The sequence below is a fragment of the Ahaetulla prasina genome, chromosome 6 (genome assembly GCF_028640845.1).
Source record: "Ahaetulla prasina isolate Xishuangbanna chromosome 6, ASM2864084v1, whole genome shotgun sequence".
In the NCBI taxonomy this organism is placed as follows: domain Eukaryota; kingdom Metazoa; phylum Chordata; class Lepidosauria; order Squamata; family Colubridae; genus Ahaetulla; species Ahaetulla prasina.
This window is the reverse complement of record NC_080544.1, coordinates 38,371,607-38,389,795: the sequence shown is the minus strand read 5'-3', so window position 1 is coordinate 38,389,795 and position 18,189 is coordinate 38,371,607. Positions and strand designations below refer to the sequence as shown.

Sequence of the window (18,189 nt, the reverse complement as noted above, 5' to 3'; positions counted from 1 at the left end):
AGCAAGGCTAAAGTGTGAGACATGACAAATATAATTTAGTTTGCTCATTTATAAAATACAGTTGCTCAATTTTTGGCAGTCCTATCTTAACTAGTTGGTACTTTTTTTTAAAAAAAACTTAAGTTTCAGTATATTTTTGCTGTATCAGTTGGGTTGATAGAATATAGCCTCTTAATAATGACTATAGCTAATTTCAGTTGACAGAACAAAATCATCTATTACAAATCAGTTTTTTAATGTGTTGGATTTGAAATAGTGTGTAAATATTTCTAAACTCAAAATTAAACATCCCACATCCTGAAGGGATGTCTCAAGGTCATGATCTTATTTTGAGTCTGCTAGTTTTTTTTTAACTTTCAATCGGAAACTCTCCCTAATATATTTTTTAAAATAATTCAGTTGTTAAGTCTGCAATTGTAATTAAGTTTTGAGAAATGCTAATACTCTGTTGCAATTTGTAGTTAGATATTGAGAGAGAAAAATAATTGTGATAGCCATTAGTTTTGGGGTTAGACTTTTTTTTCAGCTTAATGCTTATGCATAGTAAGTATTGTTGCTCCTAATGTGGTGCCATTTAAAAAAAATGGAAATAGGCTCTTGAGAAGCTTGTACAAATATAGAACTATGAAGTACTTTAATATGCATTCATCTCGCCCCCAGAAACTACTCAAAGTGGCTAGGAATAAATGCAAATTAAATAACAAAGCTGTTAACGATTATGATGTAAAATTATTTGACGCATGAACAGCATGAGAAATTAGAGAAGGTTATCTATCTTGGGGTGACCTAGGCCAAATTCAGTGATTTCATGGATGGGTAAAGACAGATTTTGCACTAACCTTCAACGGAAAATTGTCCTGTCATGAATGGTATGTCATGACTGCTTCTGCAGTAAGGTTCTTGGGGAAGTGTTAGGGCTGGACTGGGGAAGGCTTTGGATCCGATTGTGATCCAAATTCCCTACATTTTCCAGGCATACTTCTGGAGTGAATGGGAAATTATATCAACCCATGGAGCTAATGTAATTACTTGCTTTCCCTTGGGGAATGTAATGGGAAGAGGTGTTTTTTATTTAAAAAAAAAAAAAAAGACCAATTGGCAAGATAATATTTTTACAAAGGTAAAAGCTGCAACCCTCTCTTCTGCCCTAGCTGGCATGAGCACAGCAGAACTCAGGAAGTGGAGGATCCTCCGGGAAAGATTCTCTTTCCCCCACCTTATTGGATTGGTTTGCCAGGTAGTATCTTGAAGCATTTTAAACTGTTTTCTTATTATTAGATAACTCTGCTTATGAAAGCCTGAAATGACTGCTTTCATAATTAAATGTAAATAAATAAAAAGCTAGACTTCTCAACCTTTGGTTCAATATAGTTTCCAGAAATAAAATATTTCATGATTATACATTGATCATTTTTAATAGTGCTTTAATACTTTAAAGTTTAGGAGCTCACTTTTTGAAAATAATTTGCTTTCTGATTACAACTGTTTTAGAATAAATCTTGTGAGCAAACAAGAGGAACTCTTAGGGTTTTATGCAGTTTCCATGATTGTACTAGTTGATTTTCAGGTCCAAGATGCTCACATTGTACAGAGACTTTTGTACACTGATTGCTAGAAGTTTTCTTCCCATAAACTATATCCTGAGGTATTAGATTGTTAGCAGAGGAATTCTTGCAGATCCCATCTTGTATATGTTTAGTATCAAGAACTGTTAGTTTTCTTTATCACAGGGAATTATGATAAATTTAAATTAAATGTAGCCCTTTTCTAGTTTAGAAGGGGACATAAAATTTATAATTTTATCCAAGATATTTAGACATGTCCTTATGTTTATTTATTTTTATTTGTTTCTATTTATATGGCTACCACCTCAACCTTGTGATTCAGAGTGGCAAAGAACAATTTAAAAGATAAAATAATATCACTGTTTTGTACTTATATTTGGTGAAATGTATTTTACTGTTGATTAGTTTAACATTGTTAAAGAGCCTGAAGCCATTCATTGGGAAGAATATTGATTGTTGAATATTTAAATGTAAAGTTTATAAATTGGAGATCAGCAGAGATTTGCAAAAGCAATATTATTTCTGTATGACTAAGGAAATGCCAGTAAAACTCGGATGTTAAGCCACATTAGGATTAGCAAGGAGAAAATTAAAACTTCAATTTCTTTACTGTTTTTTGAGCACAAATAGTTGTTCATAAGTACCTCCTGTGGTACCTGTAGTACCCCATCCAGTTTGGTTTGCTTGGTTGTTTTAGATTAATAACATCAATAAATGAGAAACTGGAATATTGCAGATAATCAGATCTTTTATCTTTAAAGTATTTTCTGATCTTAATATACATTATTAGAAAATACAAATAGGGAAGAGTGCCATCCTACTCGGAAGTTATGCTACTCAACTTGTTATGCAAGAGAGCATCCCATAGAGCAAGGGTCCCCAATCCCCGGGCTGTGGCCTGTTCTAAACAGGGCTGTGTAAGTGGTGTGTAAGACTGCATGTGCACAGCATCACTTGCGTAAGCAATGGACACTCATTAAGCTCCATTTGCACATGCGCGTGTGTCTGCTGCACAACAGAACCATCTCTTCCCCGCGTGCCCCCTCCCCCGGCTCTCTGGTCAGCTAAGCCAGAAGGGTTGGGGACCGACAATGTAGAGCTGAGGTACTTAAAATATTTTTATCTTGGGACCCTTTGCCACTTTAAAAAATTATGGTGGATACAAAAGAGATTTTGTTTCTACAGGTTACATTTATCTATATTATATTAAAAATTAAAATTGACACCGTTGCTGCTGCCACTTCTCACAGTTATTTGATGGGATTTCAGTACTGTATTATTTTTCAACTTAAGTTAGTAATTAATATTCATTTCATGAAACCCTGACAGTGTCTTGAGGGACCCCCAGGATCTTACGACCATACTTTAACAAATATTGATGTAGAGCAACATATAAGTGTACACGTGTATCCAAAGTCACTTTAGTACCCATTCTAACAGGCAGAGAATGGACAGTTCTTTAATTTATTAAATGTATATGCCACGTATCTCATTGTGAAGTTACTCTGGGCTTTCAAGCTTTATTTCAATAACTCTCAAGGCATACTGTCTGGAAATACAGGTAGTCCTCGACTAATAACCACAATTAAACCCAAAATTTATGTTGTTAAGTGAGATGTGTTAAGTGAGGTTTGCCCCATTTTATGACATTTCTTGCCACAATTGTTAAACGAATCACTGCAGTTATTAGTAACCCGGTTGTTAATCTGGCTTCCCCATTGACTTTGCTTGTCAGAAGGTCACAAAAAGGGATCACATGACCTTTGGACACTATAAGAGTCATAAATATGAACCAGTTGCCAAACATCTGAATTTTGATAACAGGACCATGGGGAAGCTGCAAAGGTTTCATAACTGTGAAAAAAAGAAGTCACTTTTCAGTGTCGTTACTTTGAACAGTCACTAAATGAACTGTTGTAAGTCAAGGACTATCTGTAGCTGCTTTAGCTAAGCCCAAATTTATTGAAAAGGTAACAATGTTCATTTACCTAATTATTAACCGTTTTCATTCCTATCTTGTAATTTTCAGTCTTTGAGGAGCCTGAAGATCCCAGCAGCAGATCATTCTTTTCAGAAATAATATCTTCAATATCAGATGTAAAATTCAGTCACAGTGGTCGATACATGATGACCCGAGATTATCTTTCAGTTAAAGTATGGGATTTAAATATGGAAAACAGGCCAGTAGAGACTTATCAGGTATAGTGTTCATGCTTTAAAAAAAGGAAAATAGATACTCTGCAATGGAAAACCTTCTCATACTGTTCTGCACTTACATGTTTTAAGGTTCATGAATATCTTCGAAGCAAACTCTGTTCACTGTATGAGAATGATTGCATCTTTGACAAATTTGAATGCTGCTGGAATGGTTCTGATAGGTAAGTTTGGTTTATATACTTCAAAAATTTTCCTGAGTATTAAAAATGGATATATTGTCTAACTGTAGCAAACATAAAAGAGATACGGTTCACTTTAACATATTTGCAGTATAATAGTGGGTTATCCAGAATTTGCTAGTCCATTGAAAAGGCCAACATTTGCAAACCTTGTTCTGCCTCTTAAATCAGGGGTGTCCAAACTAAAGTTGCCAAGTTTGGACACTCCTGCTCTAAATGACGACACGTGATAGCATGTATAATAGATTAATAAAGGTAAATAATACAGATGTGTATTCATAACCCTGATCCACTTTTCAGATCATTTGATTGGATCTGAATTCACCCTTTGAATTTGGAGACATAAAAATGTCTAAACTTTTTTTTTTTTAATGAGATGAACATTGAAGTATGGTAGATATTCTGAAGGAGGATTCAGCAGACACAATGTAAGCCGCCCTGAGTCTTCGGAGAAGGGCGGGATATAAATTCAATTTTTTTTTAAAAAAATGAGAAGGGAACAGAGACCATGCCACATACAGATGTGACTCCCCATCTGTACACTGAGAGTTAGTGAAACCATTGCCAAAATAAACTAAGGAGCCGCAGGCATCTCTCCCTCTCTTGCTCCCTCTATTTCTTTTGGGGACATGAGCAAGATGATTTTATGTGGTGAACCACATCCGATCCATGGGTTGCAGGTTGCCAAACCCTCATCCAGCAATTACTAAGTTTGCAAAATATCTACCAGACAACTTTAAAATTAAAATAATTACAATAATTTTTTGAAAGACTTCTATTGTATCTCTTTTAAATCAAAGATAGGGAAGAGTTAAGAACACCGTAGCTGTCTCTAAATTATCAAGAAAAAAGCCTATTTTTAGCCCCATTATTTGCAATATGTTTAAAATGAATAATTGTGGCCAAGGCCTATTAAAGAACATTGCAACAGCAACTGTATTTAAAGCGTGTCCCAAACGAATGTTAGCCCTGCTTTTCTATTTCCAGCTTTTCCTCTTAAAAGCAGTAAACATCTGTAGCCAACTTAACAAGCAGTTAGCATTTAGGAACAAGGACTGTTTTTAGGCTTACCTCCTTTTATTCAGTGTTGAGTGTGAAATTAACTCCAAGCAATTCAATTCAATTCAGTTCAATTCAAACCTTTATTTTCAAGAGTAGAGCATGTGTACAATGAGATTGGCTGAGCCTCCCTTTGTGCACACACCCCCTCTCCTGCAACACAATACAACTCACAGTGAAAGACAAAAAGAAAATCCCTAGCCCAGTGAATCCTACTGGCAAAAACTCAGTCCTATTGCACCATGTGAATTTACTGCACGTCGCACCGTCCCCAAAGTCAATCGTTCTATGTTGTTGTAGACTTATTTTTCATTCAGGAGTCTGACAGCCCATGGATAAAAACTTTTCTTTAGCCTGTTTGTGCATCTGCCTATGCTTCTATATCTTCTATAAGCAAATGCAATTAAAAGAAATGTTGGCCAAACATGGAAACCATTTCCGCTGATGATAAGGGCAAGAATTTGTCAATTGCTGCTAAAAGGCAACTGACAAATACCTATAACTTAGTGCTTCTGCCAATCAAAATACTGGCTGAAAAGTTGCTTGGAGAATTTCTTCCAGGCAAAATCAGAGCTACTTCAGCCTGCCTCTTCCTCTTCCACTTACCATTGATCTTAAACACCCCTCACCAGTTCATTTTTGCTGTTGCAAGGAGAGGGGTTGCTTAACTCATATGAAAGATTTTACAGACTAAGCAATTGCATAGACCCTCTCTAACGAAGCTGCCTCCTGATAAACCCAGTTGGCTATGCATGCCAATGGATTTTTCAGTTCTGGAACCAATGAAGTTTTTTGTTTTTGTTTTGTTTACATTTATACCCCGCCCTTCTCCGAAGACTCAGGGCGGCTTACAATGTATAAGACTATGTATATTTTTTACAAAGTCAACTTATTGCCCCACCAACAATCTGGGTCCTCATTTTACCTACCTTATAAAGGGTGGAAGGCTGAGTCAACCTTGGGCCGGGCTCGAACCTGCAGTAATTGCAGGCTTTGTGTTCTAATAACAGGCTTCTCTATTGCCTGAGCTATCCCGGCCCTCTTTAGTTGTGGCTAAAGAGACTTTAGAAGGTAGCTGTTCAGTTTTAGAATGTAGTGGCAGGATTTCTGGACTTAGTAACATCAAGAGAAAAGAGTTGAGGACCAGCCATTCCTCTGGCTGAATCAGCAGAAATGAGATTTGGAGCTGGTAAAAGAGGAGAGCTTCTTTGGCTTGCTTTTATCACTATGTGTCTATGGATGTACCAGCAGAGGAAGGTGCCGTTGTCACATGGATTCCTGTTTCATGCTGCAGACTGAATAGAAAGGGCGATGCTGCTGATCATGATGAAGAGGAAAGAGGTCAAAGGATATTGAATGATGCTGTACCATTGTCTTGTAAAAAGCACCTCTTCCTTTCTCCGTGCTGAGGAACAGCCATATTTGCAGCTGTTGGCACAGGTCAAACTATCATGCTTCTTCCTCTAGGCTTTTCCTCTGCTTATAGATGGAAGAGGACTTGCTTCCCTCATGCCACAATAACATTTCCATGTCTATTTTCCAAATGTTTCCACACGTTTGGAAACTAGAGGGAGTGCCTCTACTGTGTCCAAAATCCACTCGTCTATTATCTTCCATGCTTGCACTGCAACCAGTGCTCCACTTCATGTTGTTATACAAACTTATGTTTATTTAAAGCACAAACTATGAGCTTCTTGGTGCTTCTGCATTACAGTTTATGAGTTTATTTTCACAGTTGTATATTTGATACATTGTAATATAAGGAGATGTTATGTTAGCTTTTAAGATATAGTATATAAAGTAGAAACTGCCTCAAATCTAATTGTGCTAGGCTTAAAACAAAAACAAACACATAGAAAACAGGGTTTGTCCTCCTGGGAAGAATGAAAAGAGAGACTGCATATGCTGATATGATAAATGCTCTACTGCAAATGTCAGAAAGTTTAAGAAAATTTTGCTGAATTCAAAGGAATAAAAGACATTTTAAAAAAAAAAAATTATCTCTCCTCCATCCCCATAAACCTCTTCAGATTCTAGGAGCAAAGCATGATACAAGCAGTAGAGCAGAAACAAAAAGCAGGATATTTTCCCACCCTAAGAATTCCAATAGGTAGAATTTTCAAAGTTCATAAAATTAATTGGCCAGATTTTGGGTATGAGAGGCTGATGAGTGGCTATTGCACCACTAAACCCATCCTTTGTGTTGTAAACAGGAGAACAAAGTTGCGACATTGTTTCAGATCCTCCCAAAGTCAGAAGCATGGAGGTATTTCATTGAATGACTGGCCCTTTTCAGACAGTTCAGCTCACTTCTTCTGGTTCACTTATTCTGATAAGTGATCTACTTGTGTAGTGATTTTAATGAATTTTCCGTGAATCAAATTGCCCTATTAAAAATCTATGCAGCTTTAAGTGTTTTTAATGTTCTACTGCAAGGCATCTCAATAATGGGCCTAAAGGGCCTAATATAAATATAATTCAAACAAATAACGTTGCCATAAGCAGAATTATTGTTACGTGATGAGACATGTTCTTCACATAGCTTGAAATAAATGCCAGGGTCAGTTCCTGTTAGCGGACCAAATAATATATATATTAATGGAATAGAATTTTAGAGGCAACGGCTTTAAATACTGGATAGACACATTGCAAATGATAGTCGCTGCATATAAAAGGGGCGTTGGTACTTACCTGAGACGCACCTTCTAGTTCAGTGGAGACAGCAGTCAGAGTGGGTGGAGCTCCTCTGTTCAGATTGGATAACTGAGTCTGTTGAAGCTGAAAGTCCCGCCCCTTGCTGCTGGGAACCCCAGATTTTGATGAAGGCGAGAAAAACCAGACTCAATGCGTCGTGGAAAATAGAGAAACAAATTTTATTATCCAAAACAAACAAACAAAAGAGGATCCAGACCGAAATAGGGAGGGGCTGACTGCTGTCTCCACTGAACTAGAAGGTGCGTCTCAGGTAAGTACCAACGCCCCTTCTCTGTTATGGTGGAGACAGCAGTCAGAGTGGGACATACCAAAGCCTAGTGTCCCTAACTACGGGAGGGATCGGTCTGGACAGATTCAACCTCAGATACAAGTACCTGCTGCAGCACCCTCGGCCAAAGGCAGCTTCAGCGGAAGCATACTTGTCCACTCTGTAGTGTCTAATAAACGGAGAGGGCGACGACCAGGTGGCTGCCCTGCATATCTCTGGCAAGGATGCCTGAGTAGACCAGGCCGCTGAGGTAGCTGCAGTGCAAGTGGAATGCGCTGTTAAACGCGGGGGCCTAGGCAGGGATCTCATCTCGTAAGCCTTAGCTATCGTATGCCTAATCCATCTGCCTATAGTGGACGATGTCACTTTACGCCCTAAAGAAACAGGAAGGAAAGACACAAACAAGGACTCTGTTCTCCTTAACTCTGCTGTTCTCTTAATGTAAATTCTCAAAGCTCTTGAACATCTAAAGTATGCCAACGGCGCCTAACCCGTGAACTGGGTGAGGGCAAAATTAGGCAAATTAGGTTCCTGCATGCGATGGAAAACTGAATTTACTTTAGGAATGAATGAAGGATCCAAACGGAGCACTACTCGATCCGGATGGAAAACACAAAGATCACTGCGGACAGAGAGGGCAGCTAATTCTGAAATCCTTCTGGCAGAGGTGATAGCCACCAAAAAGGCAACCTTACAAGTTAATAGCCTCAGAGAGGTAGACCTCAATGGCTCATAAGGAGGCCCTGTTAGGGAATTTAGGACCAGCGAAAGATCCCAAGTGGGATATCTGTGGACCACGGAGGACATAAATTTTGGCCCTTTGAAAACCTCCTGATAGAAGGATGTTGAGACAAGGAAGTCAGTGGATCACAGGATAAAACCGTGGAAATAGCTGCTACCTGTCTACGAAGTGTGTTGGGAGCTAACCCCTTGTCTAACCCTTCCTGCAAAAATTCCAATATATGCAAAATGGAAACCCGGAGTGGAGAAACCCCCGCCCTTTGACACCAGGAACAAAAAGCCCGCCAAGAGGCTGAGTAAATGCGCTCAGTGGAAGGCCTCCAGGATGCTAACATAGTCCGGATAAGCCTGGCAGACATATTGTCTCTTCTCATGGCGCCCCGCTCAAGCACCAGGCGGTCAACTGGAGCCATAGAGGATCTGGATGAACCAGAGCCCCTTGAGTTAACGACACTCTGCTGGGAGGAATCCTCCAGGGGGGAGCCACTGACAGCGACTTGAGATCTGCAAACCAAGACCTCCAAGGCCAGTGAGGGGCGATTAAGATGACCTCTGCCTGTTCCTCCAGAAACTGACGGACCACTCTCGGGATGATTGAGAGAGGCGGGAACGCGTAGAGTAATCCCTCTGGCCATGGACTGCGAAGAGCATCGACTCCCTCTGCTAGATGATCTGGAAACCTGGCAAAGAAACGAGGAAGCTGCGTGTTCTGCCGTGTTGCGAACATGTCCACCACTGGAGTGCCAAATCGACGTGAGAGGTCGTTGAACAGATCTGGATGCAGACGCCACTCCGCCTGGTCGATGACTTGACGACTGAGCCAGTCTGCCTGAATATTGGACACCCCTGAGATGTGTTCTGCAGTCAAGGACAGAAGATTCCGTTCTGCCCACAGGAATAGGGTCCTTGCTTCCTTCATCAAGGACTTGGATCTGGTGCCCCCTTGTCGGTTGACATGAGCCTTGGCTGTGATATTGTCCGTGAGCACCAGTACATGCTTGCCTGATAGATGGTTCTGGAAAAAACAAAGAGCTAGATAAATAGCCCGTAGCTCTAGCCAGTTGATAGGAAAACGGCGTTCAGTGATGGACCAGCTCCCTTGAGCCAGCAGCGATTTGAGGTGTGCACCCCAACCGAAAAGACTGGCATCCGTAGTTACCACCAAACGATGAGGCTCGTGCAAAGGAGATCCCTTGGAAATCGCCGATGACAACCACCAGAAGAAGGACTTGCGAACCTCCTTGGGCAGTAGAACTTTGGAAGTGGAATTGCCTGTGCCCTCTCTTTGGAATGGCAACAGGAACCACTGGAGGTCTCTAGTATGAAATCTCGCCCATGGAACGATGGAAATGGTTGAAATCATCTTTCCCAGGAGTTGGGATAATGACAGCAAGGAAACTCTGCTTTCCTTTATTAAAGAACCAGCTAAAGATCTTAAACTACTCTGTCTCTCCTGAGATAAAGAGACTCTACCTAATATGGAATCAATATTTGCTCCTAAGTGAAGTAAACAGGTTGAGGGGGTCAAATGACTTTTCTCTATATTAATAGAGAAGCCATGTAAAGAAAGAGTCTGAACTACAATCTGTAAATCCCTTCTGGCCATTGACTCTGACGATGATAAAATTAAAATATCATCCAAATAACAATAAAGTCGAATAGGTATGGACCTAAGATGAGCTGCCATAGCAGCCAAGATCTTGGTGAAAACCCTCGGGCAGAAGACAACCCAAAGGGCAGTGCCCTATATTGATAGTGAACCCCTTATAACAAAACCGGAGAAACTTCCTATGATCCGGGAAAATAGGGATATGAAGATAAGCTTCAGTGAGGTCTATGGAAGTGAGGAAGTCGCCTTCCGAACGCCATCTAGAATCGAACGAAGAGAGTGCATTTTAAACTTATGATAAACAATAAAACGATTTAGTCTCTTGAGGTCTAAAATGGGCCTCCAGCCCCAAGATTTGGGAACTAGGAACAAAGAGAATAAAACCCATGTCCCCTTTGCCTTACGGGAACTGGTTGAATAGCCCTAATCTCCATTAAATGCTTAACTGCTGCCACCATATGGACCCGCTTATCCCTGTTCCTAGATACCGGACAGCGAATGAAAAATCTTTGGAAAGGAAACAAATTCCAGAGACAAACCGTATCGAATTGTATTCTTAACCCAATTATCAGAAGTAGTGAACTCCCATTGATCCGCAAAATGGGCTAACCTGCCCCCTATGGGAGGACTAGCAATGCACCTATCGATGACGCCGGAATGGACGACTTCCTCCTCCACGAAAGGGCCGCTTGGAAGGAAAGGGCCTACCCCGTGAAACTCTATCATGACCTCCTCTTTGTCTAGGAGCCCAGGACCCCTGGAACTTGGAAGAACCAGCCCCCCATTCAGAACCTCGAAAGGAAGATTGACGAGAAAAGGGAGTAAATCTGGCTTCCCCTCTGCGATAGACTGAAGGTAATATCTTTCTTTTGTCTTTAGTCTCGACCAATAGAGGGTCCAACGCAGCACCAAAAAGTAGCTCCCCTGCGAAGGGAGCCGATGCCAGCCTCCATTTGTGGCGGGCATCCGCCTGCCAATGTCTAAGCCAGAGTAAGCGTCGAGCCGTCAAAGCTGAAGCCATGGATTTGGAAACAAAACGTATGGCATGTAAAGTGGCATCCGCCGAAAATTGAACAGCTGCAATTATCTTATTCAGGTCCTGGTGGATACGAGTATCCTCTGCTGGAAGTTTATCCTGTAATTGTCTGAGCCACAACAAGGTGGACCTATTAAAGAAAGATGCTGAAGAAGCCGACCGGATTGCCCAAGCTGCACCTAGATGAGCTCTCTGCAGGACTTGCTCCACCGTCTATCCTCTGGACGAAGGTTCTCTTCAGGCTGGCCCGGAATGGATGAGGAAGATGCCAGAGCTGCAACTGGACCATCTACAGTGGGTGTCTGTAGAGCTGAAGCTAATTTGGGGTCCACATTGAAGAAACGTTTGTCTGCTGAGGAAGGAACCGTAGAAGAACCAGGGGCTGTCCACTGGCGTTTGATTACGTCCATGAAAAGTGGGGGTGCTGGAATAGAATCCGAACTCGGTCAGGTTCAGAAAAAAGAATGTCAGATGCACCCTTGGAGGATGATGCCACAGGTTGATCCGAGGAAGAACTCAATTGAGCCACATTCTTTGCCTTGAAAAGCAAGGACTTAAAAAGACTAGGAGGAAAAAGACCAGTAAATGCCGGCTGGTCAGGTAATAACCCTTCATCTTCAGACAGGTCAGGATCTCCTTTCTAATCCCTCCAAAAGAGAGGGATGGCTAGTTACTGAGTGGGTAGGCGAGACTGTACCCAGCTGTGACTGCATTTCCTCCTCTTCAGGATCCTCCTCCCTCACTGATAGCCTTGAATGGGACAAGGAAGCCCTCTCAGATATCTGCATGCCCGATAAAAGGGTCCTTTGAATCGTCTGTTCAATGATTGCCTGAATATGTGGCGAAACAGGCAAAAGAGGCTCTGCCCCCTGACCAACAACGTGGGTTGCAGTAGAAGGAACTATCTGAGAAAACTCCTCAGGAGACTCAATAACTGGTGCATCAACTGTATGAGAAACTGGAGGAAGGATCCCCCATAATGCGTCTGTAGGAATATCCACTGGGCAACATTGTAAGGAAGCTTGACCAGGAGAGGTAGAAATAATACCCTCTCGAATAAGAGACCCAGCAGAAGTACTGGGTTCTGGATTGGCCATTGAAGAAGAGGGTAAATTAGAGACTGCCCTACTACATATTCTCTGTATTGCTTCATCTCTTCTCTGCTCATCCCTCAGAGATGCTTTAGACGACTTACTGCGGCCTGAAGTAGGTGGGGCCTTGGTTTTCTGCTTGGAAACACAGCTGCACTTTGCAATAGGGGCCTTGGGAGAGACCCCTCCTGATGGACCTTGCTCCTCCGGCAATGGAGACCCCTGGCGTTTGTTGGATTTTGCCAAGGCCTTAGGCATGATGAAATATTAAGTTTCTAGACCTCAGTAAGGCCAAAGAATCACTTCTCTTCTTTTTTTTTTAATTCAAAAAGGCGGCCGCCAATAGAGAGAGGGAGAAACTGACTATTAAAGTCCGAACTGGAGGAGAACTGCAGCTGAAATAATGAGAGCACAAAGCTCCACGCCCAAATTAGCCCCTAACTCCGCCTAATGTAAACTTCAGGACTAATAATCTGAAGACTCACTCCAAATGTGCTCAAAATGGCCACCGGAGTTTGGATAGGGGAGGGGCGGAGTGAGCACTAAGCTCTAAGCGTCTCCTTCCACAGCTGCAATAAGCGATCCATTTAAACTGTTTTGGGCGGGAAAAATCAGATCGCGCGAAATAGGAGACGGAGGGCTGGGTAAATTGCAGGCTACCCTGTGGAAGCGAAAGCCAAACTCCTCAGCGATCATAATTAAAGCCGGGCGGCAAACTAATCCAAACAATTTCTATACCGCCCAGCAAGCCCTCGGCAGTGCTAGAAGCTGCCCCAACGATACTGGGAGTGAATAACTCCACTCATCCAATCCCTGCTGGCTTCGGGGGCGCTAAAAACCCCACCAAAAATATCCTGGAACGCCTGCAGCTCAACAGGATTGAAGCAGAAGTAATAATCACTTCTGCAGCCAGCGGAGAAAAAATAAGAAAAACGTTACTCACAAGTATGCATCCTGCAAGTCAGGAAGGGAGAAATCCACAACGCAACCGTCCAGGCTGAACAACTGAGTCAAAATCTGGGGTTCCCAGCAGCAAGGGGCGGGACTTTCAGCTTCAACAGACTCAGTTATCCAATCTGAACAGAGGAGCTCCACCCACTCTGACTGCTGTCTCCACCATAATGGAGAATTTCTGCATCTACCTACTGTTTGAAAAATACTGGGCCAGAAATAATAAAAGCCTTTATTGTCATTGTACATCATGTATACAACAAAATTGGTTTAGCTTCTACTGGTGCAATCCATAACAGAATAATCTCCCCGTGTTAACCCAGAGAACTGCTGGCAGCCAGAATGGACAGTATTGTCCCAAATAAGCCAGAAAGAGGTTTTAAGAAATCTATATTTGAAAGCAATGTATGCAGCAGACCACTTATTTAACCATTTATTTAATGCATTCCATTTTAAACACACCATTCTAGATACATTTATTGCCTCAACACCCAAACTGGCACTGTAGAAATGCCACAGCAGACCATTAAATAACATTGGCACAATTTCTCAGATCTGTTTTATAAAGAAAAATAGTGATAAGCCTTAAAGGGATTCTGGACATTATTTTAGTTTTTAAGACTTACTGCTATCCATTCATAACGGAGAATAGAGGACTGTAATGTTGAGCCTGGACTCTTCTGCCTACATTATCAAAAAAAAATAAAAATGCTGTTGTATAAAATGGCCTATAAATTGAGGACAACATGAAATATGGCAGTGATATATTAAGGATTGATAGCATCTAGGTAACAGCATAATTGCATAAAATTCAATTTAAACTGAAGAAAACACAGCCATAAAATTGAACATCCTTTAAAAACAAGAGGGAAATATCAAAATAGCTGATTTTGAGAGAGGGGCCTGATCTGACAGCTACAGTAGTGCTGAACTGCAGTATATCATTATAAAGCTTATAAAGCCTGGGATAATAAAAAGTGGTCTTCACCAGGAACTGTATGAAACATTTAACTAGAGTTCAGTTTACATTAAATCTCCCTGGAACTGGCATTCTACAGTTATGGCAGGGGGGTGGGGGGTTGCTGCTAGCCAAAACTGCATTTTGAGAGGCAGGGGAAAGGATACCCTCAATTTATTCTAGCTCAAGACACAGGTAAATGTTGGTAATCTTTCTAATCCTGATGTCTGTACCCATAAAATGCTCTTAAGAAATTGTAATTAGCTATGTTGATAGTATATATTTAAAGCGACAGACATCAGCTGTATATTTGGTGACACAAATGAGTGAATAACACTAATCTGATCTGGGAGTCAACAGTCCACTTCTAAAATAAGTGGATAGGTGGAATAATGCTTAGCTGAATAATTGATCCAGTCATAATAAAGTCCAATCCATTTCAATAATCAGGCACATTTTCATTGTCATTCCTGGATTTTGTGATATTCTATAAAAATATTTGCATGTACACTATTATTATAGTGTATTCATTAGCAAATTATTGACTATTAATTATGAAATAAAAGGTAAATGTATTTTCTCTTTGTATTGTTTGTGATTCTCTTGTAATTGCTTTAACAATTTATTTAAAGACGTGTGTGTGTGCGTGTGTGTGTATAAGTTGTTTAAAAAATAAGATAAAAAGAGTCAGTGCTGTGGCTCTTGTTATCTGACTTAGTGAACAGCAAAGAGAGGGAAATTGGGTGATTATTTAGGTGGATCTTTATTGCAATTATTTTCATCCAGCTGAAACAAATGAGTAAAACATTGTTTTTTCTTTCCTACAGTGCCATTATGACTGGCTCCTATAACAACTTCTTTAGGATGTTTGATCGGAACACCCGGCGAGATATTACATTAGAGGCCTCAAGAGAAAGTAGCAAACCTCGAGCCATCTTAAAACCCCGGAAAGTGTGTACAGGTGGCAAAAGAAAGAAAGATGAAATAAGTGTTGACAGTCTGGACTTCAATAAGAAGATCCTTCATACAGCATGGCACCCAGCGGAGAACATCATTGCTGTAGCTGCAACCAATAACTTGTATATATTCCAAGACAAAATTAATTAAAGACGGCTTATTTGAGGACAGAGTTGTCGTCTTGAATAGTTAAGCTCTGTTGTTTATCTGTCAGAGATGGCCTTGTTGTCCTTCCAGTAAAGAACATTGATGCACTTATTTCCCTTTAAAGGCAAAAGAGAGAAACTGGCCTGGACTTGAGTTCATGGTGTATTTCTGTCTACAGTGAGGGGGGAACATGGAATTGATTTTTGTAAACAAGGAAAGCCCACTGGAAGCAGAATTGATGGACAATACTTAATAAAAGTCAATATTCAAAAAAATGTATTTATTTAAGTCTGAGCCTTCCTTTCCAGTTGATAGACCAAAAATCTAACACCCAAGAAACAAATTGTCATAAAAATGTAATTTTTATCTCACATGCTCTTTATCTGCTGTAATATTTGGGCCTTTCAGAACATATATTTGTGCTTTATGCCTGTAAGCATTCTTTCTCTGGCCTTCATCTAAGCTTTAGGTGTTTCTACCTTTGAGCATATAGGTAAGTCTAGAGTCGGGTGTGTAGACAGGTTTTTCATGTATATTTACTCACCAACTGTATCTATAACCACACCTTCTGGTGTAAACCACTTAATAAAAATAACAAACTATAAAAAAGTGTTTTTAAATCTGAAAGTATGTATTCAGTCTTTTTTATTGCATGTATTGAGATTGTGCAAGATACCCGATGGAAAGATTTGAAGTTTGTCCCCCCAAAAATATTTATTATACAAAATGAGCAGTTTTGGGTGATGTCCTACTGCTTCAAACTCTAAATTGAAATTTGTATCCAGCTGTCGTCTTTACCCTAGTTTGTATTGCTTTTCTATGTTTAAAAGAAGATATCATATGGTATGCACAAAAGAGGTGATGTGAAAAACAGCCTGTTTGTTTACTTACATGTAGCCTTAAACATGATGGGCCATGTACATCAGAACCTTCAATAATCATTGTTTCGGTTAATAGTAAATATGCTTTACAATTAATGGTAATGTGCATACATTAATGTGCGTTACATTTTTTACCCTTAGTTCTTTGTTTTCAAGATGTTTTTTTAAAAATACTAAACTAGGCATAAGCAGATGCAAGCATATTGCCCCTGAAGCTCAACCTTGTATGTTATTATAATTAATTATGCCAAACAGGAGCACATTTGATATATTTCAACTCTTAATCTGGGCCTGTGACACCAGGAGACCTACACCTGGTTATCTTAAGGCTGATGTGGAAATGCATTTATAGAATGCTAAGTTTCCACTAGGAATGGGGGCAAAGAAAAATACATCTCTTTTATGATATTTTTTTCATAGAAGTAGGAACAACTCCCAGTATTTCACTTTAAACATCTCTGGGAGTAAACCTAAGAAACAGCAATGGGCACAATTTTAATAGATTACATATCTTCCACTTTCTGTAAAGTTAACTGCTGAATGTGCCTATGAAATCCCCCTTAAAATTCAGGCCCTTTGAGCTTCCTGAAGATAAGATAGGGTGATTTGTTAATGCTCTAAATTAAATGAAGGTTTAATATGATTATTAAAAGTATGAGTATGCAAGAGGAATGTGTCTCTGATCCTATCCTGTCAATGTTCATGGAGTGCCACTCGTCCTCAGAATCTAACACCAAATTTGGTGGATCTAAAAATAAAAATCATATACTGTATATCAGTTGTGACACTATTTGCAAATCTTGAAATGTGGAACCAATAGGTCATTTAACCATTAGATTGACTTTGTTCCCTCCCTGCCTTCCTGCAAAACAAATACAATGGGTTTGTATATAATTGTTCTATTATTTTGATCAAAAAGTTTAATAAATTTTAAATGTTTACCTGAATTTGTACTGTTTACTTTAAAACCTTTTCAATGTTTTTTCCCTAAATTTGCATTAAATGCCTTTAATATTTAATATTCATTGTGCAGTACTGTGCTAGTTAAAAGTAGGTCAAGAATAAGATAATCTGATTCTTCCTAGACCTGGTTCTCATTTGTATTTTGCATGGAAATACGAAGATTCTACTTTTTCCTCTTGTACTCTTGATTTTAAATCCTATTTTTAACATTTTTACGTGATTATGCATATGAAATGTATTCCATCCTACCAAAGATCATACATTTACAAGGTTGATATTGTTTATATCATATTGTTAATTATAAATTAGCATATCAAAACTTCAGACATGTTAGTATTTTCAGTCTGAATGACTCCATCAATTTCTTCTATAGACATCAGTATTTAAGGAGTTCAATGGATTAAAATTAAGCATTTACTATTGTATTGCAACCGTCCTCCTTTTCTTAAAGGCCTTTTTTCACATTGCATAAAACTGAGTAGATATTGCTGACTTCTGCATATCTGATTGGATTAATTTTAACTATCTGGCTTCTCATTTATGATATATTTTCTGCTCATGAGTATTCATAGCCTATGGAGACTTTGCGCTGCTTCGTGACTGCTTTGCCTCATTGTAAGTTTCAATTTATGTTCCCAGAAATTAAATAAGGAATTGGATACTCTATAAAGCAAAATATCATACTCTTACCATCAACCCCCACCATCACTTTTATCAGTGAGGTGGCGTATATATTTAATAAATACAAATAAAACTATAGGGCTATAGATGTTTTTAGAGTGAAAAATTGAGAGTTTCGATGTGTACTCTGCTTATTAGGAAAAAAATTATGGTAAAAGTGGTGAGAGATAC

General features: G+C 39.7%; 1 protein-coding gene across 2 annotated transcripts in view; it reads left to right on the top strand.

The window, feature by feature from the left end:
* Positions 1-17,321, top strand: part of PPP2R2D (protein phosphatase 2 regulatory subunit Bdelta) — a 51,473-nt gene extending 34,152 nt beyond the window's left edge. For both annotated transcript variants that reach the window (XM_058187862.1, XM_058187861.1), the window contains exons 8-10: positions 3,595-3,764; positions 3,852-3,943; positions 15,217-17,321. In XM_058187862.1, coding sequence (XP_058043845.1) covers positions 3,595-3,764; positions 3,852-3,943; positions 15,217-15,496 — 542 coding nt within the window. In that variant the 3' untranslated portion in view covers positions 15,497-17,321. The remainder of the gene's footprint in view (positions 1-3,594; positions 3,765-3,851; positions 3,944-15,216) is intronic.
* Positions 17,322-18,189: the final 868 nt, after the last annotated feature.